This window comes from Panthera tigris, chromosome F2 (genome assembly GCF_018350195.1).
Source record: "Panthera tigris isolate Pti1 chromosome F2, P.tigris_Pti1_mat1.1, whole genome shotgun sequence".
In the NCBI taxonomy this organism is placed as follows: domain Eukaryota; kingdom Metazoa; phylum Chordata; class Mammalia; order Carnivora; family Felidae; genus Panthera; species Panthera tigris.
The window spans coordinates 40,180,114-40,207,696 of record NC_056676.1 but is presented as its reverse complement, the minus strand read 5'-3'; the positions used below and the strand labels follow the sequence as shown (position 1 = coordinate 40,207,696).

Sequence of the window (27,583 nt, the reverse complement as noted above, 5' to 3'; positions counted from 1 at the left end):
CCGAAACAGGCTCCAGGCTCTGAGCGTCAGCACAGAGCATGATGTGGGGCTCAAACTCACAAACCGCAAGATTATGACCTGAGCCGAAGTCGGACGCTTAACCGACTGAGCCACTGAGGTGCCCATGGTCGCATTCTTTTTTATGACTGAATAACATTCCTACATATATGTGTATAATCACATTTTTCCCTTTCTTTCTTTCTTTTTCTTTCTTTCTTTCTTTCTTTCTTTCTTTCTTTCTTTCTTTCTTTCTTTCTTTTCTTTCTTTTCTCTTTCTTTCTTTCTTTTTTCTTTCTTTCCTTCTTCCTCCCTTTCTTCTTTCATTTGTTGTTCCCATTGTTTCCATATCTTGGTTATTGTAAATAATGTTACAATGAGTGTAAGGGTGCATATATCTTTTTGAGTTAGGGTTTCATTTTCTTCAGATAGACACCCAGAGGTAGAATTGCTAGATCATATGATAGTTCTATTTTTAATTTTTAAAGGAACATCCATAATGGTTGCACTAATTTAAATTCTCACTAACAGTGCACAAGGTTTCCCTTTTTTCCACATCCTCACCAACACTTGTTCTTTTCTTTTTGATAATAACCATCCTAACAGGTGTGAGATAATATCTCACAGTTGTTTTTGATTTGCATTTCCCTGATGATTAGTGATGTTGAGTACCATTTCATATACCTGTTGGCCATCTGTATGTATTCATTGGAAAAATATCTATCCAGACCTTCTGCCCATTTTTTGATCAGATTGTTTCTCTGTGATTGAATTGTATTAGTTGTTTATATATTTTGGGTATTAATCCCTTATCAGATACATGATTTGCATGCTATTTTCTCCATTCACTAGGTTGCTTTTTCATTTTGTTGATGGTTTCCTTTGCTGTGCAGAATCTTTTTAGTTTGATGCAGTCCCGCTTGTTTATTTTCGCTTCAGTTGCTTCAGGGATCTATGTTCTTAAGCACTGTTATGAGGTCTCTCCTCAAGGACAGAAACCCAGAATGAAGAGACTATGCAATCTATCAAACTGGAAGGGTAAAGTGGAGTAATGTTAAAGAGAGATCTCAGGTTAAGTGTATTGCATATTCTCTCCTTTCTTGGTTTACTGCTTTCTTTGGGTAGAGTTTCCTGAGAAAAGATGCATAAGATGTAAATTTTTGAGACCTTGCGTGTCTGAAAATATCTTTATTCTTCCCTCACAGTTTATTTGGGTATGAAGTTCTACTTTGGAAAATCCCCTCAGAATTTTGAAGGTACTGCTTCTCTTTCTTTTGGTTTCTCATATTGCTCTTGGAAAATCTGCCATTTTGATTCTTAATCTTTTGGGTTTAAATTTGCTTTTTACCTTCTGGAAGTGTTGAGGATGTCCCTCTGTCCTCATTTTTTTTTAATTTTATAGTGATGCGTCTTGGAGTATTTCATTGTCTTCTTTTGTGTTGAGCACTTGTTGGATCTTAATTGTTCCTATGAAGATCACTCATTTATTCCTCTTCTCTCTTTTTGGAAGCTCTGTTTCAGATACTGGACCCCATGGACTGTTTCTTTAATTTTCTTATGTTATCTTTTCCATTTCATTTTGTTTTGCTCTACTTTCTGGAAAAATTTCCAAGCATTCTCTTTCAAACATTCCCTTGAGTTTTTCATTTCCACTATTATTAATTCAACTTCTAAAAGCACTTTTTAATTTTCTGACTATATCTAATGTGTAACATCATGGTATTCTTTCATGGATGTAATATTTTATCTCTTTGAGGACATTACTTATTAATAGTGTTTTAAGTTTCCTTTTAAGTTTTTTTTTTAAGAAATTTTATTTATTTTTTAATGTTCATTCACTTTTGAGAGACAGAGACAGAGACAGAACACAAGCAGGGGAGAGGCAGAAAGAGAGGGGGACACAGAATCCGAAGCAGGTTCCAGGCTCTGAGCTGTCAGCACAGAGGGCTTGAATTTACCAACTGTAAGATCATGACCTGAGCGGAAGTCAGATGCTCAACGGACTGAGCCACCCACGCACCCCTCCTTTTATGTTTAAAGTTTCCTTCTGCCTGCACAATCTCTGTTTTTTCAAAGTTATGTTTTGTATGAGAGGACTTACTTATAAATCTGGTGACCCTTTGCTATTTATGTATATGTGTTTTATATCTATGTATATTTATCTACTAAATGTATGCATATTAGAGTGGGGCACACTGAAAAGCTAATAGGAAGCTCTAAAAGGACATGTGGGGCTTCTTGACTGGTCTACAATGTGTAGGGTGATTTGCCTGGGCTGTTTCTTTTTCTTTTTTAGAAAAATTTTTTAAGTTTTTATTTATTTTTGAGAGAGAGAGAGGGAGAGACTGAGTGTGAGCAGGGGAGGGGCAGAGAGAGACACACAGAATCTGAAGCAGGCTACAGGCTCTGAGCTGTCAGCACAGAGCCCGACACGGGGCTTGAATCCACGAACTGTGAGATCATGACCTGAGCCAAAGTTGGAAGCTTAACTGACTGAGCCACCCACGCACCCCATGCCTGGGCTGTTTCTTAGGGCATCTCCCATGTTAGTGTTTTTTCTTTCTTCTGTCTTGTTGTGCTGATCAGGTTCCCCAGGAAGAAACTTCTCTCTGGAAAATTCAAGCCTGGCTGCCAGGGAAGGAGGGTGTGAGTTTCATCATTCAGTTTCATCATTTACATGTTGCCATTCTTTCATATAATAGAACCCCTGATCTCATTTGTACCCATTGTCCCATAGTCATATTCTCTCCAGAGAATGAACTTTCCATCTTCTGCTGTAGTGGGGGAGATCTATGTTTCTTGGCTCTGGAAAGGAGTCTTAAGTGCATGTTTTTAGTGCTTTATAAATTAATGTTCAACCAAATGTTTTCATCTCCTTCCCCAACAGAAGACACTGAGGACTTCTAAGACTTTGAGGACTTATTTGGTGTATATCAGGTTGCCTTTTGCTTTTCCCACTGTCAATTTAGGATTCAGCCCTCTTGGATTCACAAAAGAATTTATCACCTATCTATCTCTTTCCTGCTCACAAAATTTTATTGCCGTTGCCTCCTACTCTATTATCTTCATTCGTGTCAGTTTTTGCTTCTTCCAAAAGTTCCTTTTCTGTTATATTATTAGGATTTCTGAAAGGAGAGGAAGTAAATACCTGTGTTCAAACTGTCACCTTAAACTGGAAGTCAAAAACCCTGTTAACCTGTCCTCATATACATACTCTTGCTGCCCCCTAATCCATTCTCCATACCTCAGCTGGAGTAACCTTTGAAATGCAAGTCTATCACCTCTCTGCTTAAAATAATTTTTTTTTTTTTCCAGTGGGAAGCTCAACCTCTTGAGCATGAACCACAACTCCCAGCAGGGTCTGACTTGTTCCCACATCCTTTCATTGTCCCGTGCACTCCTGTGCACTCTGCCCACATTGGTCTTCTTTCAATTCTCTGAATGCTAAACCTGTGCACCTCTCTGCCTGGACTATCCCTCTTTCCTTGCCCTCCCTGGAAATTTCCATTTACTTTGTTAACTCTACCTTTCCTTCCAGCTCATCTGTCACTTCTTTTTTTTTTTTTTTTTTAAAGCTTATTTATTTATTTTGAGTGGGTGGGGGAGGGCAGAGAGAAAAACAGAGAAGAATCCCAAGCAGACTCCATGCTGTCAGTGCAGAGCCCCAAGTGGGGCTCAATCCTATGAACTCGTGAGACCAAGACCTGAGCTGAAATCAAGAGTCAGATGCTTAGCCAACTGAGCCACCCAAGCATCCCTCATCTGTCATTTAAGGAACTCCTCCTGCCTTTTGTGATCAGGCCAGGCCTGTGATTCTCACAGCATCATGTATTTCCCTTTTATAGCTCTTGTCCCTATTGTAAATTTACATTTAGTTGAGTAATTCTTCTAGGTTTCCTGCCCTCTCCTAGACTACAAGAATTATGAAAGCAAGGACCATGTCCATTTTTGTTCACCCTGTCTCCTTAGTACCTGGAGTTGTGCATAACACATTGTCATTTAATACACATTTGTTGCAATGGAAAAGATTAAAACTTGCTTCACTCCCTCATTCTCTAGTTTATTGTCATCTTCCAAACTCTAAGGGGATTTCAATGCTGTGTCCTCTCACTTCATCCCTGAGAAGGGGGCAGAGGACCAACATAGGTTGAGCCTGGAGTAGGCTCTAGCCATAGTCTAAGAGACAGATTTTTTTGTGTCCACAAAATCTTCTTTCTACTTTGCTTGATGTTGATCAATCAAAGTACCATGTACCAATAACCAGTCTCGGGAGGACTCCAAAAATTTCTGCCCATTGCATCTTCGTTTTAGAGTCATTAGGGGAAATACAATGCAGACAAACATTGGACAGACAATAGTTTATTTACATAGAGAAGAGACAGAGCAGGATCAGCTTCAATAGTGGTGTCAGTCCCCCATGGCCAGTGGGTCTCTCTTGGCCACTGACACAAGGCAACTGGTCTTTGTGCCACACCCCTCTCATGATGCAGTGGAAACAACCTGGCTTCTCTCTAGGACAAGATAACAGTAGGTTGACCAAGTGATGTTTAATGTACATACTTTAAACAGAGCAAGAGTACTTAGCCGAAAACAAGACCTATCCCACATAAGGTGATAGGTCAGGTTTAGCCTGTGTGGGCTCTTTAACTCTTGGCAAGGAGGTGTTGCAGACTCAAGGCCCATTCTTATGCAGCTGAGTGGGGTCTGAAAGACTGCATGAAGGAGACTCCTTCTTCCAACACAAAGTCTTATAGACTCTTTCCTTCTTCCTCCCTTCACCCTTTTCTTTTCTTCTTTCTTTCACTTTCTCCTTATATTCTGTGTTTGGAAGTTCTCTTTAGTTTATTGCTTCTTTCTTTTGTTTTATGTACCCAGTACTAAATGGAACCAAGAGAAATGAAGCCTAAGCAGGAGAGGTCATGTTTCATTGTGTGGTTCTACCTGTTCACTAGAAGTGGGTTCTATACTGAGATTTGGGGGCCAAAGCTTCAGCAGTAAAACAGAGATTTTGTCCACCACCTTTCCTGCATGCCTCCTTTGTTAACCTATAACATAAATAACATTCAGGATCTCAGTCTCCTCCATCTTTCCACCATGGCGATAAGACTCCCATTTACTCCGTCACACACAGTTGAGCAAGCTCCTTTATTTAATCAGTAGTGTCCAAACAGGGCTCCAACAATCCCTAGGGGTTTTGTAGGTGTGCCTCTGAGGACCACTTAAGGGGAAAATTGGAAAAGAGCATTCAGGTCACCACAGCAACAGGTAAGATTTCATGTTATATGCTTTTCTTGGTGCTTTACTATGTATTATATATAATATATGCATGTGTGCATATGCATGTGTGTGCATGCATGTTTATGCACATGCATGTGTGTTTTACATACACAACACTCCTACTGTCACCTTCATTTGATAGGTGAAGAAATTAAAGCAGAGTGATTCAGTGACTAATGTGATACAGCTAGCAAGTGGCAGAGTTAGGTTTGGAACTATGGTATTCTGATTTCTGAGCCAGCCTTCTTGATTTCCAAGTCATACTGGAGTTTGTTGTGTGTTAGGGACTGTGGTAAGTGCTTTACAAGCACTATATCATTTAGTCCTCAAAAATGGCCCTGAATGGTGAATACTGTTATCTTCACTCTACAAATGGAGAAACCTAAGGATAAGGAATTTGTTCAGTCATCAAGTGGCAGAGTTGGGATTTAAACTTGGATCTGCCTGATTCAAAAGCCCACAGTCTTAATCCCCATGTTCAACCTGTGCTTCTGGTGTAATGGCATGTGCAGTGTCTATTCTGCTACAGTATAAGCTTCCTGAGGAAAGAGGGCTGAGTTGTTCACCCTTGTCTTTCAGGGGCCTTGGCAAGGTTCTTGGCCCACAGTTTGTGCTCAATAAATGCCAGTTAAGTTGAATGGAAGTCAAGGTGTGCAAGATGGATAAAGGACTTTGCAGTTGAGAAGATCAAGGAACTCTTGAGATCAAGTGAGAAAAGACCGTTCTTGTGGGTGTTGAAGAGCTAGGAAGGGCAGATGAAAGCTGTCTGATCCAAAATCATTCTGGAGGGTAGGGAGTGATGTAGATATAGTAAAAAGCTGGGAGAGGTTGAGTAATTGCCCAGGCAGAGCCACAGAATGCTCATGGCTTGGTGTGGTTACCATATTTTATGATATAGTCTTGTTCCAGAAACTTTTCTTTCTGTACTCTGAAATGATTAGACATCCATGTTGACATACTAAAGGCTCAAGAAACTATTCTATAACCAGGATACCATGTAATTAAACCTAATTACCTCAACTGGCATTTTCTGGTTTTGATTGTAATTGGTATTGTTATCTGAGTGAGGCAGGAGGCAGACTAGAAAAGACAGGCATACGGTATAGTGTCTTATTTGTGGAGAAAATCTGTGCAAGTAGAAGGGGATGGCTATCCCCAAACAGTAAATGAGGCTGACAAAACCTGTTTAAGCCTGTTCAAAAGACGGAGTTTGATCTAAGCATACTTGTTCAGATTAGCCTTATAGAAAATGCTCATTAAATGATAGCTATTATTTTTGTTAACATAGATGAGAATGCTTCCTAGGTACCCTTTAACTGAGAACCACTTTTTGAGATTAGGTACCTTCTCATGTTCTATTTCCACATGTAGCGAACAACTCTTTGAGTATTTGACTTCATATAGAGAGCATATACAGGCCAGGAAAAGTGCTGGTCAGCCAGAGGTGATCTCAGGTTCACTTTACTAGTGTTTCTTCTTGTGACTTAATATTGGCAATATTGACATTCTGGAGTGTTGGTTCTGTGTTTGTTTAAAGGGAGCCTGCCTCAAAGGCCAGAATCCTCTTCCTGTGGCCTCTGGGAGCAAATGAGCAGGGTTCAATTCCTGGATTGAATTCCTGGATTGGATTCAATTCCTTCACTATCTCTGTAGTTTTGAGCAAGCTATGCAATCCTTTATGCATTAGTTTCCCTTATCTGTAATATAGGAAACATAATAGTACCTACTTCTAAAAATAGTTGTAAAAATATAATGAGATAATGCACAGGGCTTGTCACGTGGTAAGTAAGCCCTCAATATATTTTAGCTTTTGAGGCCAGGTTCCCCTAGGACCAAACCCAGGACTGTAGGGAATAATCAAGGTAAATGCTATTTACTCAATAAGCCTAGCTTCCCAAAGTGCCCTCTTTCGGCATGGATGGCCTGGGTAACCCTGACATTTGAAACAAGTCACTAATACTTACCTAGTCTAAGGTTTTATATATATTAACTCATTTAGTATTTATGGCAACCCCATGGGGTAGATATTATTTTATCCCCATTTTACAGATGAGGAAACTGAGGCATAGAGAGGCTAAATAACTTGCCCAAGTGAGTAAATGGTGGCTCTCATTCCAGGAACCACCTTTTATTCACTTGATAGACTACCTCTTATAATCATATCAGAAGGATTGAAAACTCATTTTTTTCATCTCCATTTTAAAGATGTAGTATCTGTTTTCTTAGTGAGCTTTGACTCCAACCATAAATGCATCATGTAGTTATAAAACTGGTGGGCTGCTTTGTTATTTGTAAATAATAAAATAAAATCAAACACAAGGCTGTTCACCAGATATTACATAGCTGGCATCACAGAACATGCCTGTAATTGTGCTTTTCACTTACCATTTGTTCAAGATTGGTCTATCTGTTCTCATGTTTCAAAAAACTAGGAAGTAGTAACAACAAACGTAAAAAGGCACTTCAAAAAGTTATTAATGTCTATAAAATTGAATAGGCATGGATTTATTAAACCCACTGGGTGTTGGTCATCTAAGGCAGTAAAACTAACATTTCTGTGCCTTTTTAAAGCTTATGAAAGAGCTTTATAGAAGATGCTTACAATACACGATAACTGCAGCGGTGAAAAGACAAATCGCCAACTGGTCTCTGCTTTTGCATCTCTTAATTCCTGTAAACCACAAATGTTTCCCCAACGTACCTCAGCAGTTATTATTGAAGCTTCTCCTTACTGCAATGATTCGGCCTCGAACTTTGTCTAGGAATCGCTCCCTTCTCTGGTGGAGGCTCCCGGATTGGCTGGAATCTGAACATGCGCAGAAGCTCAGCAAACCCTAGGCGGGCCGTTGTGCTCGTGGGCACCGCCTCCCTTCCCCTGACAAGGGGAAGCGGGTGAGCACAAGACGCGTGCGCAAACGTGGCCGGGGCGCCGGGGTGGTGGGTTACGCCTGGAGAGCGCATGGGCAGACAAACTGTACGTCCGTTTGTCCGGAGCGGAGGGGAGAGTGGGCGCCATCTTCTTCTAGGCTTACTGAGGGCTTCACCTGTGCCGGGCAGGCTGCTGCGACGAGGAGTGCCCCCCGCCCCCGGTCTTGTGTGTCCGACTCGGCAGCAGTGGTGTGTGTTTACTGCCAAGTGCGAAGCAGTTACCCTTGGGGCGTCGGGGGTGGGGAGGGGTTGGCGACTGGGACGGAAGAACGGGGAAAGGCGGGGCCGGCGGCCGCGCCAGGAGCTAGCGTAGCTTCTGCCGTTAGGGCACCCTCCTTCCTTGCTAAACACCGACTCTCCCGTCAGCCTCCATGTGGTGTTGTGTGTGCGCTTCCCAGTTTTCCTGAGAGTGAAGATCTCGAAGGATTTCATAGGTATTTTTTTTCTTTGCTATGTCATCGTAGTCAGTGGTGGCAGAAAAGCGCTGAAGGCCCGGCTCGTTAGGCGTGAGAGTGGCCAAAGTGTTTGAGTTAGGTATGGGCAGTTCACCCTGTGGCGAGTTAGGGTGGAATGTTTGCCCTTGGGACGGCGTAACGGAAAGGCACGGAGGTTGGGCGGTCCAGGTTAATTTGAAGGCTGATTTTGGCTGAAGGTCTGGCGACAGCATCGGATCCCACGTAGCAACTTTGGCCTGGCGCAAAAGAAGGAAGCTCTAACCCTTGGGAGTCTGGACAAAGGCTTTGGGCTATAGAAGCGATTCCTTCGGATGATCCCCGTTTGAGGATGATGGATGTTGTGGGAAATCCTGTGCCCTGTGGATTCGTCTTCATTTACAGTTCCTATTAACGACTATGGCTCTGTCGTCATGCCTTTGGTTTTTATTTTAACCATCTACATTATAAAAGGATAAAAGGCAGATCTTCATAAAGAATAATTGTGGACCGGGCTAGATTATTTTCTGCAAGGGAAACTCATGCATTTAGAATTTCATCATAACTTTGGGTTTTAAGGAATAGTCATTTCCCCCCACCGTATCTGGAGAATGACTTGTTACTCACTAGTTAAAATCAGATGGATCTGAGATAATACCTATTTAAATTTAGTCTCGTTTCCCTATCAGGCTTGATTAGAAGATGCACATTTCGTATTGTTTAGTAATGGTGATCAAGTGTGATGAATCCTGGATAAAATCAAAATTACTTAAAATGAACTTAATTTCAAGCTTTTCAGGACTCACTTCATCTTTTCATAGGTTAGAAGTTCTAACATCACTGTCTTTAAATCAACACAGTCGCAAAAATACTTCTGTTACATTCATAAGTAGAAACAATTCTAAGTGCAGTGTACTTTAGGGTATTTTGTGTGTTTCTATTTTTGTGTTATGTTCTAAGAGTAGAATTTCTGGTGAATTTGCTTAAGGAAATGACCTATGGGAACCATAGGAAAAGTGCTCATTTTGAGAACTGGTCTCTTACAGATGGCCTCCTAGGTGTGTCATTGTTGAGGGATAAAATGGTACGTTACCCTACCAGCTAAAAGGGAAAAAAGTTAATTGTTAGCTTTATGTGGCAAATTAGACAAAATATTTTGTCTGCTTGGATTGGAACTCATGAGATTTGTACTCCTGGAACTATTTAGTTCAAATATTGTTTTTAAGCTGAGGATAAACTAGAAATTTTTTGAATTTGACATGTTATTCCTTGAAACGTCCCTACGTAGCTTGTCGATATATTTATGTTCTCAGGGCATATCCCTTTTTAAGTTTTTTAAAAAGTTGAGGATAGACAAAATGGCACGTATCTTACTTGCTTTGGAGCTAAGTTAATTTGTATAGGAAGGAATCTTGGAACTTTAATGTGGACAACTAGTACAGAAGCCATTTATATAGTTTTTTAAACGTTGGTGTGGATATTGGTTTGTTGAAGGAACCAGGTTTGTACTCATTTTTATTTTTGGTACTGTGGATTTTTCATAAACGATTTTTTTAGGGCAGTTTTTTTAGGTTTACAGCAATATTGAGCAGAAGATGCAGAGATTTCCTATATACCCCCTGCCCGCGCCCATGTGCTTTGTAAATATTTTAATAGTATTAATAGTCAATATTTTAAGTATCAATTTGGCATTGATAATTCAGATGTAGAATATGGCCAGTAATTTCTTGATACCTTGTTAGTTGAGCTTGTAGTTTAAAAAGTAATCAGTGGACCCTTTCCAAAGGAAAATAAGCCTTGCAGACCTCAAAGAATATGTCTTCCAACCACACTTTGTGGAAGAGTGGTACTTAAGTGTAAGTACTGAATTAAAGCAACATTTCTTTGCACATTAAAAACATAAGTGTATAATTATTAATTTAGCAACTCTTATTTGATAAGATTACATTAAATGTTGTAACTTTGAGTATCTCTGAAAATATTAGATATAAATTTCCTTAAGGAAATAATAAGATTTCTCAGCAGTTAATACTGATAATCCCTAAACATTCTAAATACATGTGTTTTTATTTTCTTTATTGTCATTTGGGTTTTCTCAGTGCAGGACAGCTTAAAATGGAATAAACTTGTTAGCATAATAAGATTCTTGTTTGAACATTTTCTGTTTGGCTTAGGATGAATTTAGTAGTAATTGTTTTAGGAGTTTAAGATAAGGATTAGTAGCAGAGATTTTTTATTTTAGGGGTATTTTAGTGTTTGCCTTAATTATATTAGAATCAGGAAATTTAATTCCCTGTTTGGAAGTGGGAGCTATATGTGTATAACTTAAAATTTGTATTCAGATGGGTAGCCATGGGTTTGAATTTATTACTTTAAAAATTGGTTTTTGAATCCAAAACGTTAGTATTTTGTTCATTTATTGTATCATTTTGAATGGTTGCCTTTTTAGTTTGATTTGGTCTTATATTTTAAAAGGGAGGAAAACTGCAAGAGAGTTGGACATAAGGAGCTAGGTGTTTGGTTTTCTCATGAGTGGAAGTGACAGAAGTTTTTTTGGGAACTTTTGATGTGTTTAAATTGACCTTTTACTTGTAGAACACTTGTCTTTTTTTTTTTTTTTTTTAAGTGGATATAAAATTTATATACAGTGAAATGCACAGACTTTAAGGATAGTATTCATTTGATAAGTTTGTACTCCCATGTAGCCAACACTCTAATCAAAATGTATAACACTTTCATCACCCCTTTGCTCTTGCCACTTCCAATCAAGGAGCTATTTAATTTCCAGAAGATTTTTGTTTTTAAATAATTTGCAGATGTCTACTTGGAATTTGTACTTCGTTTTTGCTGAAGGATGATTAATTTCCCCTTGGAACAAAGAAGACCATTTTGTAATGTCCATAGTTGTGGTTCCGTATATTGCTTCACTTTTAATAGGTAATTCTGAAGGGAATATCCTAATCTGGCGTGTTTAAGATCAATTACAGGGTCCAAGGATTAATTATATTTCATTTTCTTTCCACAGTTAAGTTGCTTTTACAGAATTAACAGGTCTCCAAGAAATTTTAAAAAGGTAAGATATCCAGAGCTTAAGGCTATTCACAGAAGCTTGACAAAAAAATGTAAAGTAGAATAGTACATGTAGGCACACATGGTTTCTGTACTTTACCTTTGGCCAGTGATGCACCAGTGGTAGACAGTTTATTATTATGAGCAGAAATTATATTCTGACCATAGATGGCTTTTCTCATATGTAAAACTTATCATGGTTGGTAACATTCTTTAATCCACAAAGCTCTCTCACATGTTTCAGCAGAAGATCTGTTTCTAAGTGAGTCTGAAAATAGTTTTTGGTCTTGTTGTGAAGCAGTGCTTGGCAGATTTACAAAGAAGATTTGATATTTTTGATGTTCATACTATATAGGATAGGTGATATGAAATATTTCTCCGAAGTAGTTGGTTTATTTGTATGTTTAGATGGGAGGTTTATTCTTTTTCTAAGAAATTAGATACTGTCCATATTTTTTGTGAACTCATACCCTGTTTTCATTTATAAATGCTGAAGAAGGTAGGAACCAAGTAATTATTAAGTTTAGTTTGGGATAAGGTACTTCACAAATAAGACTTGCTATTATGTGTACCTTTTTGTCTGCAGGTCATTATTGCTGTGGTTTGAGCTCAGCATGGCTGTAGTCATCCGTTTACTGGGGCTTCCTTTTATTGCGGGGCCTGTGGATATTCGTCACTTCTTCACGGGATTGACTATTCCTGATGGAGGAGTGCATATAATTGGAGGGGAAGTTGGGGAGGCTTTTATTATTTTTGCAACAGATGAAGATGCAAGACGTGCCATAAGTCGTTCAGGAGGGTTTATCAAGGATTCATCTGTAGAGCTCTTTCTTAGTAGTAAGGCAGAAATGCAGAAGACTATAGAAATGAAAAGAACTGATCGCATAGGAAGAGAGCGACCGGGATCTGGGGCATCAGGGGCTGGCAGCTTATCTAACTTTGTTGAGGCTATTAAAGAAGAAGCAAGTAATTCTGGATATGGCTCTCCAATTAATCAAGATGCTGGGTTTCATACTAATGGTACAGGACATGGTGATTTAAGGCCAAGAAAGACAAGGCCATTGAAGGCAGAGAATCCTTACTTGTTTCTGCGAGGTTTGCCTTACTTAGTAAATGAAGATGATGTACGTGTCTTTTTTTCTGGTTTGTGTGTGGATGGCGTAATTTTCTTAAAACATCACGATGGCCGAAATAATGGTGATGCCATAGTAAAATTTGCTTCATGTATTGATGCTTCAGGAGGTCTTAAATGTCATAGAAGTTTTATGGGTTCAAGATTTATAGAAGTAATGCAAGGCTCAGAACAACAGTGGATTGAGTTTGGTGGTAATGCAATTAAGGAGGTTGACATTCCTATGAGAACTGAAGAACATTCTCCACCAAGAGGAATTAATGATAGACATTTTCGAAAACGATCTCATTCAAAATCGCCCAGAAGAACACGTTCTCGTTCTCCTCTCGGATTTTATGTTCACTTAAAAAATCTGTCCCTAAGTATTAACAAAAGAGATTTAAGAAATTTCTTTAGAGATACTGATCTGACTAATGAACAGATTAGGTTTTTATATAAAGATGAAAGAAGAACAAGATATGCCTTTGTAATGTTCAAAACTCTGAAAGACTATAACACTGCTCTGGGTTTACATAAGACTGTTTTACAGTATCGTCCTGTTCATATTGATCCTGTTTCTAGAAAACAAATGCTGAAGTTCATTGAATGTTATGAAAAGAAAAGACCAGTGTCCATAGAAAAAGAGAGGCTTGGACATATTTCACAAAAATACTCTCAAGAAGGCTACCCTGGCCAGAAACTGTGTATATATATAAGAAATTTTCCTTTTGATGTTACAAAAGTTGAAGTGCAAAAGTTCTTTGCAGACTTTTCTCTTGCAGAGGATGACATTTACTTACTTTATGATGACAAAGGAGTTGGTCTGGGAGAAGCATTGGTGAAATTCAAATCAGAAGAACAAGCCATGAAAGCCGAACGTTTAAACCGACGGAGATTCTTGGGGACAGAGGTATTGTTAAGACTTATATCTGAGGCACAAATGCAGGAGTTTGATGTAAATTTTTCCTTGATGTCCAGTGAGAGAGTGCAAGACCATTCACAGTCACGTGATAGAGATGACCATTCCCATTCTTTTGACTCCAGCGATCCACCAATATACTCAGTTGGTCCTTCTGAAAACTTCAGGCATCAGCAGGAGGACTTGAGGCAACTGGACAATTTCAAGCAAACCCAGGGGGATTTCCGACAGCTTGATAGGAGCCTTCCAGAAGATTTTAGGCGCTCCCCAGAGGACTTCAGGCGCTCCCCAGAAGACTTCAGGCGCCCTCGGGAGGAACACTTTAGGCGGCCTCTTGAGGATTTCAGGCGGCCTCTTGAGGAGGATTTCAGGCGTCCTTGGGAGGACTTCAGATACCCTCGGGAGGAGGACTTCAGGTACTCCAGAGAGGAGGAGTGGAGGCGGGCACCGGAGGAGGATTTCAGGCGGCCTTCCAAGGAGGATTTCAGGCGACCCCTCGAGGAGGACTGGAGGCGGCTCCCGGAGGAGGATTGGAGGAGGCCCCCGGAGGGAGACTTCAGGCGGCCTCTTGAGGAGGATTGGAGGCGGCCTCCTGAGGATGACTTTAGACGGCTTCCCCAAGGGGAGTGGAGACGACCACCTGAGGAGGACTTCAGGCGACTTCCCGAGGAGGACTTCCGGCGACCTCCGGAGGAAGATTTCAGGCGACCTCCCGAGGAGGATTTCAGGCGTTCTCCCGAGGAGGATTTCAGGCGTTCTCCCGAAGAAGATTTCAGGCGGCCGCCCCAGGAACACTTCAGGCGGCCGGCCCCGGAGCATCTCAGGCGTCCGCCCCCGGAGCACTTCAGGCGGCCGCCCCCAGAGCATTTCAGGCGACCGCCTCAGGAGCACTTCCGCCGGCCACCCCAGGAGCACTTCCGCCGGCCGCCTCAGGAGCATTTCCGGCGGCCACCCCAGGAACATTTAAGGCGCCCCCGAGAGGAGGATTTCAGGCACCCACCGGATGAAGATTTCAGAGGCCTTCCCGATGAAGACTTGAGGCATCCTCCTGATGAGGACTTCAGGAGCCCCCAGGAGGAAGATTTTAGATGCCCTTCTGATGAGGACTTCAGGCGGCTCCAGGAAGAAGACCTCAGGGAACCTCCAGAGGAGGACCCTAGACTTCCTGACAGTTTTAGACCTCCTGGTGAGGAGTTTAGGAGTCCACCCGATGACTTTAGAAGTCATCGTCCTTTTGTGAATTTTGGTCGCCCAGAAGGTGGCAAGTTTGATTTTGGAAAGCGCAGTATGGGGAGTTTTCCTGAGGGGAGATTCATGCCCGACCCAAAATTAAATTGTAGTTCAGGTAGACTAACACCTATTAAGATAATGAATCTTCCATTTAAAGCTAATGTTAACGAAATTCTAGACTTTTTCCATGGTTATAGAATCATACCTGATTCAGTTTCAATACAGTATAATGAGCAAGGGTTACCTACAGGGGAAGCCATTGTTGCTATGATAAACTATAATGAAGCTATGGCTGCTATTAAAGATCTAAGTGATAGGCCAGTTGGCCCACGCAAAGTTAAATTAATGTTGCTCTAGAGAGCATTCCTAAATTCAGAATTACCTCCCCACAGTATTGATGCAGTAAAATGCATTTGTTTTTTTTTTTTAAGTGTTTATTTTTAATTATCTAATGAAAAGAAACATTTTGACTTGTGAATAGAACAAATGTAAATAGTAGAATGTGAATCTGGTTTTCTTTTGCTTGCAAATTACCATTCACTTTTTCTAATTTAAAATTATATATGCCCCCTTTTTTGGACAGTTGGGGAGAAAACTCCCTGAGTGCATTAGTTTTTGTTGATGTCATGGGTAAACCTCAAGATTTGTATAAAGTAGACCTGTATTTGGGGAAGATAAGTTTTATATTCACTTTTGTTTCTGGTCTGTAGTCTACATCTTTTACACTGTATAAGGAAATGGTCAGTGACTATTGTTCAGGTTTAGCATTTGCATTGCTAACTGCCTACAGAATTAATGCCCTCTTCTTTGTCTGAGATATTACTGTGTTAAGCCTCCCATTAATTATAAATAGTTCAAAATGGACAGACTGTGAACTTGAAGTTTACTTGTGTAAAAAGCTTAGGAGATTCTTGAAGTTTCCATGTTCATAACTTTGCAAAGTTTTATAAAAATAAAAAAATTTGCAACTGAATAGACCAGCCAATTAACTTTACTTGTATTTGTATAAAAAGAAAAAAGGATTACAGCTTCTTCTGTGAAGTTTTCAACAGCTATCTTAGACCATATTTATGATAGGATGGACCAAATAGCCTATAATAGCATAGAGTGCTGTGTACCTTTATGGTGTTTTCCATATCTCATCAACCAAACTGGTAAGATTAACTCCAAATACTTAAAAGAAAAAAGTAATTATAGGTACAAGGGGACATTTAGGCTTATGCTGGGAAGAATCTGATAAATGGATATAGTTTGTTCTGGGAAGAATTTAGTGATGATTCATTGAACTTTTTTTTTTTTTTTTTACTAGGTTCTCATTTTTAAATTATAAGACTTTGTATCCAAAGACTCAATAACTAAATATAATCAGATTTTTGTGAGATTGCATTTTTACTTCTTTGATATTTAGTGTAGACGTTTTACAAACACTGCATTTGATTTTATTATACCCATAATAGTGGCTAACATTTATTGGGCACCTACTGTGTGCTAGGCAGTGAAAGTGCTTTACATGCATAATCTCAATCTCAATTTAAACATTACCTTAAGAAGTATGGGGTATTACTTATGTCTATTTCACAAGTGAGATAATGAAGTTTAGAGGTTAAGTAACTTGCCTAAAGTCATAGCTAGTAAATCATGGAGCCAGGTTCAACCCAGACAGACCTTGGACTCCCGTTCATGCTCTTAACACTTTTGCCTACTAACTTTTGTTAAACGGTACTTTTAATTTTGGTAAGATTGTGCTAAAAATACTTGAGTAAATGATGTTTTCTTTCTCTCCATTGTTGCTTTAAAGTGGCATTAAAAAACCAAAATTACTATGCTCATTGTTCATAAAAGACAAAATAACTTTAAAAGTTTTTATATATCTATCCAGGGCTTCTCTTGGATAATAATATCATAAATTGACTTCTAATTTAAAATTGTTCATTTTATCAAATATGATTTGATTTTGGTTGGCCTTTTATATAGTTTACATAAAGCCAGGTTAATTTTCCTCAATTCTGTGATTCACAGGTTTCCCATATTGAGCAAATAAGAATATAATTTGAATTTATATGTGGTAGCTTAGTAATTTAATAATAGGATTTTGCAGAAGTAGAATACTTTGTCAGTATTTAGCCATTTGCCACTATTTTGGATTAATCTTCAGTGATTTAAGAAACTTAAGAGAGGCCAACTAAAGTTTCTGTGTTTTTAATTATTGTGAATATCTTACTTGCTAGTAGAATGAATAAACTGGTAAATTTGGTTTGAAAAAGCACATCAATATGGCTCTTTAAACTAGTAAGCTTACAAATAGGGGAATGATAAATGTGCAAACTGAACACAATGAACAAAAAACAAAAGAAGAAGAAATGACTATTTTTAAATGCTCAGAGATTATATAAATGGTTCATTTGATCAGTCTTCTTGAGGAATGTATAGAAGACTTTAAAACCCTTCCTAAATACATATCAGTAAGAGCCAAGATGAAGCCTAAAAGTGAAATACCATGTGATGTGGAACTGCTTCTCAAATGGGCTGGGGTGTGAGGTGATAGTAGACAAGAGGTCAACAATAGTAAACAGAAGCTTTGTATTATGATTGTAAAATTAATGAATTGATATAATTTACTCATAACCATTTAGTTTAATAAATTTATTAACTTTTAAAAATAAAAAAGTAGAGAAAATTGGCTCCTACTGGTTGGGAACCATTTTTGCACATTTTCCCAGCTCTGCTGTCATTGGTTATGTTAAATTGGCCATGGTAGTATTTTTGCAATGGAAATTGGCAAATGTAACAAATCAGGGCATTTTCCATGATGGACAAACAGCACACCAATTTCAAAAACATAAAAGAGAATACTGCACTCAATTCTCATAGACCCATCAATGTGGTTGACTTTGAACAACCAGGGTTTGAACTGCAAGTGTGCACTTATAGGTAGGATTGTTTTGATAGATACAGTATAACACTAAATATTTTTATGGTTTTGTTGATACTTTGTTTTCTCTAGCTGACTTTATTGTAAGAATATAGTGGATAATACAGATACAAAATGTGTTGATCAACTGTTATTGGTAAGGCTTCTGATCAACAGGAGGTTACTGATAAGCAAGAGGCTGCTAAGTTTTAAGGGAATCAAAAGTTAATGGATTTAAACTGTGCAGGGATCAGCACTCTTGACCCTGGTATAGTTTGGGGGAAAACTGTTTCAGCCACTTTCTCCTGTTCCCAGACACATCAGGTACACTAGGAGCATACTGGTTCTCTAGTTTAATACCTAGCAACATGTTAACTATCTTAAAACCAAACATTTTTTGTCAGAAGGTATCTGAAAAATATAGTTACCATCTAGAAAGTAAACTTGATCCCATAAACCAGGAGATAGTTAAGAATCATTAAGAGTTTATTTTTTATCAGTTACTAAGAATATTCTCAAGAGCAGTAGCTCTTGGTCCATAGATCACCTATTAAGCAGTGACCCCATCACCTCCATCTTTGTATTAAGTGTTAGCTATTACTTAAGGAGTTGTACTAGGTACTATATATTTGGCTTATAATTATGAATTAACTATGTGATTTATTCTCAATAACCCTAAAAAACTTAAACTGTTTTGGAGATATGTGGAGGCTTATAGGCTAAGTAACTGGTCCAGTTACCTATTTTTTTTTTTTTTTTTAATTAGGAACCTGAAGAGGTTTTTACATTTTTAAAGGTGGTTTAAATGATTATAGAACTATCTATGTAGTAGCCTTAATTTTGTTTCTCAGCCCACAGATTATAAAGTATTTACTGCCTAGCCCTTTAAGAAATAGTTTGCCAACCTAAGTCTGGTCTAAAAGAAACTTAATTTTACATTGCTGAAAGTATTATGTATAGTAATCCTTTTGTCTTTAGAAGATTTCTTTGAAGTAGGCAGAGCATACATTTTATATCAGAACTATTTGCTGATTGCTTTGTATATCAGGCACTGTTTTAATTTTATAGATAGGCAACTAATGCTAAGAGAAGTGAGCTGCTATAATAAATGAGAAATACTATAACCCTGGTTTTTCCTCCCAACTATAACACCACGTTTAAATATTGAGAAAATAAAATGCAATGTAATGATACCTTTAGTGTCTTAATTTATTTAGGGTTTTAGAACATTCTGAATATTTTGTACTGAAGTAATTTTATCATTTAGGGCTATTCTCAGGAAGCAATGTTTTGTTAACAGAACCATGAATAACAAAGTCAAAAAAGCTTTCTAGAAAGTCTTTATTTTTGTTGTGAATAGTTGCCTTTTGTGGTTATCCCAAATGATTTTATAAATTTCACAATTTTTATATGCCTGACTGGTATCCATGAAATAACAAAAGTACAGTCCCCATCCAAAGAAACAAAAGTATTGGACATACTGAAAGGCTCTGATTAAATTGATTATTTTCAGGAATAAAAGTAACTGTATACTCTTCCATTAATTAGATGGTGGTTTGGTAAAATTTTTATAGACTTTTAAATGATTATCGTTTTCCATGATGTTTCTTAGGCAACATTCCACCAAATTACAGCTTTCTAAAAGCTATATAGTACCATGTATAATGCTTTAGTATGACAGCATTTTCATTTTAAAACCAGAATCAGGCTGAATGTGGCTTTCTTTTTGAGTCTAAAATTTCTGCTTTATGTAGTTTTAAGACACTGATATCCTAGTGTCCCATTACATTTAATAAAAAGTAATGACACTTATTGAAAAGTAAATTATGTATCAAATAATGAAACTTCAGGTTGTAGTAAAAGTGAAAAAAAAGTAAAGGAAAAAAACCTTTGTCCTTTTGATTAAGGCTTTATGGAATAGAATTTGTATTTAATCAGAATGAGTAAAGACCCTTTTTTTGGCAATGAAAGCAAAGAAAGCAAGTGGAATTGTTAGATCTCTTGTGTTTTGTCATCTATTTCTATTGCAACCTCAACTAGGTATAGTGCATTAATATGGAATGCATTTGAAATACATAATTTTTTTTTTTTTTAATGGAACCTATACAAAAATCACATACTGCTAGATAGGATGTTGAAATGGCTGGTGTGTAATATTTTTTAAAACCTTCATTTTTGGTCAGCATAAATTTCCTTTAATTTTCATTTTCAGGAGGATTTCATTTTGAGGTTTAACGAGTATGAAGCCAGTATAAAGTTTTACAGTGTAGTAATTCTGGATGCCAAGTCATTCAAGATGAAAATTGAAATATGAAGTTTTCTTAAGAAAATTAATTTTCTTCTTCTGTAACATCTAAGTCTTCATCCTCTTCATCATCATCTGCCTGTTGATCCTTTCTTGGTCGACAGGTAGATACCTGTTAAAAGTTAACACATTTTAAAAAATATCAACTTAAAATATTTTTACATACTTGGTATCTTTTTAATATGCCCTTATAGAGAAGGTCACATAGAACATATGTTTCAGGAAGATGATAATTTTTCAGTAATGAAAATTCCCTATGAATTCTTATATTTTAAGGTTGAAAACAGTTACAGAGCTTTTTCATTCATATATCAGGTTGTTTTTGAACAAAAATATGAAATTAACCAATTCCAGTTGGGTACTAGTATTTGAATAACAAAACACTTCAGAGAAAAGTACATACTCAGTATACTATGGATATCGAAAATATTTTGTTAAGTAATTCTTAGGTCACAAAAATGGGCATTTGAATATGAGAATCATCAAAGGGACAGCAAATAATATGCCAAGACTATTTCAACTAGGCAGCTGAAATATTAAAATTTACTACTGTGATTTAAATGGAGTGAGTCTGAATTCACTACTTGCTTTTAAGTCCTGACCATTGCCACTTGGGAAGTCATCTTGCTTCAGACCTTTCTGAGGCCCATTTGGCAATGTCTGGAGACAATGTTGTTACATCTGGGGGTTTGTGTTTGTGTGTGTTACTGGCATCTTGTGGGTAGAGGCTAGTGATGCTGAACATCTTTAGAATGCACAGGACAGTACTCCCTGTTCCCTTGCCAAATTATCTGACTCAAAGTCAATGGTGTGGAGGTCAAGAAACCCTAGGATAATGTAATTCTAAAGTACGACACAGATGTTAGCCAATTTTGGTAACATTATTAGCTCTCAATAGAAACAAACTTTGTACTATAATACTAGATAATATGGAATTTACATGAAAGGCACTTTATGCTGATAAATAATAAAAATGTGAGTTTGGGGGAAAGAGACGTATACATATAAAGCAGTAAATAAATGCTTAGAAGAGAACCAAATGAAAATAGAAGTCATTGGGTCACATTTACCTACAAGTTGTATTTTGAAAATATGTTGCTTAATCTTATTTATTAATTTTTTTGAGAGAGATCAAAGGGGGTGGGGAAGGACAGAGAGAGGGAGACAGAAGGTCTGAAGTAGGCTCTGTGCTGACAGCAGCGAGCCCGATGTGGGACTTGAACTCACAAACTGAGATCATGACCTGAGCTGAAGTTGGATGCTTAACTGACTGAGCCACCCAAGTGCCCCTATTTTGCTCAATTTTAAATTCTGAAGGCTAGATATGAAACAAAGTATTGATCTCTGGATCAGAAGTTGGCAAGCTATACTCCATTTTGCCTCCTGTTTTTGTAAATAAAGTTTTATTATAACACTGCCATAAAGAATTGTTAATGTATTGTTTATGGCTGCCCTTATTTGGGACATACACCTTGGGCCCGTTTTCTGTATGGCCTCTTAAAAGAAAAAGGCTGTACACCCCTCCCAGTTGTAGACATCTAGTAACTCAGGCTTTCTGGATATAGAAGAAATGAGCAAATGGACTTTTTACCTAAAGATATGTGCTTCCAGATCTAAGATCATGTTCAGCAAAAAGACTTTTTTTAGGTATAATTTTCACTGAGTCATGATAGTGGTATTTAAACCATAAGCAGTTTGACTTCAGAATCTATGCTCTTCATATTACATCTGAAAACAAATCTAGATTAGCATTCTCCTGTCCTTTCCACCTCTGCTCTCAAGTGTTCTGTAGAGAGTATTATGTACTACAGTATACAAAATAAATAACAGAGCTGCACTTAATGCAATCTTCCAATCATCTTCTGTAAGAGGGTAAGTTATATGAAGTCAGGACATAAGGGAAACTAAAAATGTATTGAACAATACCAAAGGCAGCTGCTCATATTCCTTTAAATTACGGTTTTTAGCTTACCTGACCTGTTCCAGATACACACTTAGCTGACAGTGATCTTTGAAGAGGGGACTTTGAATTTGCTCTTACGATATCTAAACGGGATGAATAATCTGGTGGATACAGAGAATTTCGGAAAACCTGTTGCAATGATAAAGCAACATTATAAAATAAATACCAAACGATGGGAATCTAGGAAGCCATGTTAAGTTCTTCTTAGTTAAGATTTTTTTTTTTTTAAAGCAACCACACCCACCTGCTCACCTCCACCTCCTAGGAACAAATTTCTATTATTGTAAATTAAAAAAAAAAAAAAAAAAGCACTACAAAAAATAAAGTTTTAAAGATGAAAGCTATAAAGTTTATTTGAACCAGGTTAAGATGCTGATGGGTTCTGAAACCATCACTTGAGAGCTTCTGCTGAGGAGTTCCTACCCTCAAAGTGGATGCTTCCGAGTAGAGAGGCTGCAAGTCATACCTTTGATTCTTTGTCTTCTCCTGTCTCAACTCTTATCAATTTAACTTCATCGCAGTACTCTGACAGTACATCATTTCAGAGTAGGTTGGAGCCACTGTGATTTATGGATCATAATCTCACTAGACTCTTGAAACACCTTTTGTCAGTTTTTTTATCCTTAAGGCAACAGTTCCAAATACCACTCTCTTAAGCCTATCTATATTTTTTGTCTTCCCCCATTTCTCTAATATATAAACTGGTAGGTAATGTTGTCAGATGTGAATTTCTTCAACTTCACTCCCTTTTTCCTCAACTCTTTACCTCACCCCTTTTATTTAATGTCATCTGAGTCTTTCCAAGGTGCATATTTCCTATATCTAAGACTTCAAAAAAGAAAAGCCTTCTTTCTCCACAGGTTTCTTCCCCTCAGCAAATAAGCTCAAGATCAATTTTTTTTTTTTTTTAAATTCAAGATATAACTTTACTCCTTAACTTCTCAAATATTCTCCTTCATCTCCATTTGTCAAAAAAACTACAAGTGGGCTTTCACTTTCCACTGAAATTGCTTTTGCCCCAAACCACCAAAGTCATCTTTGATCCTCCCTGGCCTTGTTATGAAACTTCTTTTCCAGGTATGCCATCTCTAAACTCTTTTCATGTGCTAGCTGCCCTATTTCTTCACATCTCTTTTTTTACTGCTTATACCTTAAATATTTTTAAAGGATTTCCCTTAGGCCACTTTTTTTTTTTTTCTTACCCTTTTCTCTGAAGATCTTACCTATATAGTGTTTAATGGCTACCTTTCAACCAATTTTCTATAGGCTCTCTTCTGATAGCCATACTTAACATGCCTAACTACTTCTCTGTTCCAGACCAACCATCTAGTAGAACTCTGAGATGATTGAAATGCTTGCTGTCTAAACAGGCTACATGTGGCTACTACCCCTTGAAATGTGGTTCATGTGAATGAGGAACTGAATTGTTAACTCTAGCCACATATGCCTAGGGGCTACTGTGTTAGACAGTGTAGTTCTACATTCACCTTTACAATGATAGATGTTACGATACATTGAGTAGACCAAACTATAATCCTAGGCATTCTCCCTAAATTTCTCATCTGAGGCACTTCTATTTTAATTTATTGACTCTGCACATCTTTCTTTGTAGTTTACTTAGAATTATCTTACTGAAGACCAAAGTATGATTATTAAAACACTTTGTGGCTCCTCCCTACCTAGAGTCCAAATAGTGACACCCAAGGCTTAACATTACTCAAACCTACTCATCACTCTTCACCTCTAGCCTATTTACCTATATGCAGAATATGTTATACTCTGCCTTTGCAATGCTGATTCCTCAGCCTAGAATTCCAGCACACTCATCATTCAAGAGCCAAGTCAAATGCCATCTTCTGCTTTCTCCTATTCTCTAGTCAGTAGCGCTTACTGTTTATACCTCAATACAGCTATCATTTCATTGTTCTGTAATTATGTATCTACAACACTAGTGCAAGGAGCCCTGTTTTATCTTTGCAACTCCTCCCAGCTTAAGACTGTAACATAAAGGAATGTTAACGACATGTTTTGGGGAAAAGAAACTCAAAACTAAGGGATTTCTCTATGCATTTCTTTAAACCTTAGAGAAGTGCAAGACACAAAAGGAGCGAAGAGGTGAAACTTAAACTCAAGAGGTGAGACATGTTTTAGGACAATTCAGTCATGCTAATTAGGTTATTTAACATGTTACTGAGGATCCAATTATGTTTTCATGCCAGTTAAGGAACACATTTCCTGGTATGATATAAGAACCGGATATAAGGAACACATATCCTGGTATAAGAACCATGAATCAAATGGTATTTGGAAGGGATGTATTTTTGTTAGAACAATATTCCTTTTTTAACTGTTCTAGGAAAGATGAAGTTAAAAGTGGGAAATGGAAGACAGGATACACCCATGGGATAAAAGTCTAAACCAGCTACATGTTAAAATTAATCTCTTAATGCAAAACAACAGGTTTACAGGAATGTTTATTGGCAATAATGCATTTCCCAATATGGTCCAAGATCTCTTCTAGGAGTGAGTCTCAAGATGCTCTGAAGTGATTGCACAGAGGTGATCTTTTGAAGGGGAAAATGAGCCTGACAATGCTTTTTTATGTGAAGAACAAATAAGGTAAGATGGTTTGTGATATAACTAGATGCCTAACCGCAAAAAAAATTAGCTGTTGCCAGAATAAGTCTCAGCAGTCTTTGTAAAGCATGAAGTATTTAAGAAGAATAGCAAGTTATTTCTCTGTCCCTGTCTACATATTTTCTCTACTTGTTACCAAGAAATGCTGTATGCAAAAGATTCTTTTTCTTTTTGGTACCAGTTTCATAGAATTTTACTTTCCCTGGTCCCACAACTCTCCCTAGTCTGCTTCCTTCTCTCCACAATTGCTGTGTGGCAGAACACTAACAGCTTCTGCCTATAGTTCGTTACACCTCAGGACCTTTGTGTATCTGTGTCCTTTGCCCTACAGGTGTTGCCAGGCATCCTACGCGTCCCTCAGACTTCTAATTAAGAAACCATTCTTTGATTCGCCAGACTATTTAGAATCCTCACAGCACACTATATTTTTTCTTTACAGGACTGGTCACATTATAAAACTTAAACAGTTACACAGTACAGGCATACTTCATTTTATTGCAGTTCACTGTGCTTCACAGAGACTCTTTTACAACTTAAGGGTTTTGTGGCAATGCTGCTTCAAGCAAGTCTGTCAGTGGCATGTTTCCAACAGCATTTGCTCACTTCGTGTCTCTGTGTCACATTTTGGTAATTATTAACAATATTTTAAACTTTTTCATTATTATTACCTGTCTTAAGGTGACCTGTGATCAGTGATTATGACTCACTGGAAGCTCGGGTGATGGTTAGCATTTTTTTAGCAATAATATATTTTCTTTATGTACACCTTTTTGCTTTTTGGATCTAATGCTGTTGCACACTTAATGGACTATAGTATATAACACTGTATGTTAACTGTGCTGGAATTAAAATAAAAGACTTAAAAAAGTAGACTACAGTATAGCGTAAACATAACTTTGATGTGCACTGGCAAACCTTAAAATTCATTTGACTTGCTTTATTGTGATGTTCCTTTTGTTGCACAGGTCTGGAATGCTATAATATCTCTGAGGTATGCCTGTATATTTTTTAAATGTCTGAACTCTATGGTAGATTTTTAAATCTTTGCTTTGACAACTCAGACCTTTTCTAACTTATAATACTAAATCTTCAGAGTGATGCCTGGCATATAACAGGTGCTCAATAAACAGTTGTTGAATGAACATTTTATGAGGTAAATACTAGATCTCCATTTGAGAGATAAGGAAGCTGAAGAATGAAAAACTTGCTCAATATTACCCCATTAGAAAGTAGGAACGTTGATACCCAAAAACGTATCTACCACACAGCTCTGAGATCCTGGGTGTTTTATGAATCTCTCCTCCCACGAGCTATTTAGCTAACTGATTAAGAATACTGGTAAGGGAAGTGGTGTGACAGAATAAACTAGCTAGGACCTCTGGAATGAGAAAGAAAATCTTGGGGTTCAAAGAGATTGAAGGAACTTTAGTGACAGTTAACAAATGGCATGTCAGAGGCATTAGAAAAAGGAGAATGAAGATACTTCTAAACAGGACTCCAGTCTTCTAGGAAAACTAAGGGATCAGTTTTGAACCTACCACTCAGTGCAGTGTTTTTCTTGTAGGGAATGGTGCCTATCACACTCATCAAGAACCACACTAATCACAGTATAGAGAGGATAAAAACAGTGTCTGTAGTCAGGACTTTTGGGTTTGGCTTCCAGCATTATTAGTTATGGGACCCTCTGGGAAGTTTCTTAATCTACTTCTGCCTCAGTTTCCTCTTCCATAGAAAGGAGGACAATAAATACTTTTGTCAAAGTTGATGGGAGGATTAAAATATAATTAAAATGCATAGATCAGTAGCTGTCCAAAGTAATCGCTATATATAAACATTTGCTATTATTTTACAAATGACAGATAAAAGCTTGATCTGTTTTTTAAAAGATAGGACATGAAAGGAGTGAAAATTAAGAAACCTTAGCTATAGTACTTGGAAGGAAGGGAAACTTAGGAAGCCATCTATTGATAGACAATAAATAGAAATATCACGTGTGCATACCTGATATAAAACTAAGATGAGATTTTGACATTGGAAAACATATGTACACATATTAAAACATGTATCCTTCTTCATTTTAGTCAAACTGTAATCTGATTTTATGAATTAAATTTCTTGGAACCAGTGGAGTAGTGGGAAGAGAAGGCCCAGGTGACTCTTTATGGATAGTTAGTTAATAAATAAACAACTGGGGGGATCTTCAAAATTGTCAACTGGCAGATACTCCCAAATTCTATCACTCATTAATAGACAATTCTGGTTATATCTTGAGATTATCTGGTCTTTTTCACTTCTACTATAGAGATAATATGGACAAAGTCTGTGTGTAATATTTTATCTATTTCAGCAAAAATACTTTTGTGCCTTTATTCCTCCCTTTAAAAGGTAAGAGGGTTGGACAGTTACTCTTCAGATGTGCTTGTTGAAGCCAGGTTGTGATATTTAGATGCTCTAACATTAGTTGGCTACTTGCATTTGCATCTAACTATCAGTACAAAGCAAGCCTTATTATAAACCTACACTTACTTCATAGCATACTGATTAAATCACACAAAACTGGTGAGAATTCTGATTCTGCTGTTTACTAGCTAAGTGGCTGTGGTCAAGTTAAGTTACTTAAAGCCTCTAAACCTGTTTCTGTAGTTATAAGATGTGAAAAACCACAGCACCTACTTCATAGGATTCTGAGCAGTGAATGAGAAAATGCATGTGAAGCTTTGGGTATTCTGCACAGCATAAGCAATCAAATGTTAGCACTAATCAATGTGATGGTTAGCACACTTAAGTGACTTACATCACCAGTCA

General features: G+C 37.6%; 2 protein-coding genes across 9 annotated transcripts in view; one reads left to right on the top strand and one right to left on the bottom strand.

Moving 5' to 3' along the window:
- The first annotated feature begins 8,222 nt into the window (after positions 1–8,222).
- Positions 8,223–27,583, top strand: part of RBM12B (RNA binding motif protein 12B) — a 26,108-nt gene continuing 6,747 nt past the window's right edge. The window contains exons 1-3 of one of the 8 annotated variants that reach the window (XM_015537747.2): positions 8,223–8,636; positions 11,659–11,706; positions 12,289–19,066. In XM_015537747.2, the coding sequence (XP_015393233.2) occupies positions 12,317–15,319 (3,003 nt within the window). In that variant the 5' untranslated portion in view covers positions 8,223–8,636; positions 11,659–11,706; positions 12,289–12,316 and the 3' untranslated portion in view covers positions 15,320–19,066. Of the gene's footprint in view, positions 8,637–10,405; positions 19,067–24,651; positions 24,761–27,583 lie in introns of those variants that run through there. The other 7 variants (XM_007082777.3, XM_007082780.3, XM_042973468.1 and 4 more) reach the window with 7 other exon arrangements.
- The window catches only part of CIBAR1 (CBY1 interacting BAR domain containing 1), a 27,526-nt gene continuing 19,140 nt past the window's right edge, over positions 19,198–27,583 (bottom strand). The window contains exons 8-9 of the mRNA XM_042973471.1: positions 22,151–22,270; positions 19,198–20,290 (exon numbers count right to left, since the gene is read on the bottom strand). Of these exons, the coding sequence (XP_042829405.1) occupies positions 20,204–20,290; positions 22,151–22,270 (207 nt within the window). The 3' untranslated portion in view covers positions 19,198–20,203. The remainder of the gene's footprint in view (positions 20,291–22,150; positions 22,271–27,583) is intronic.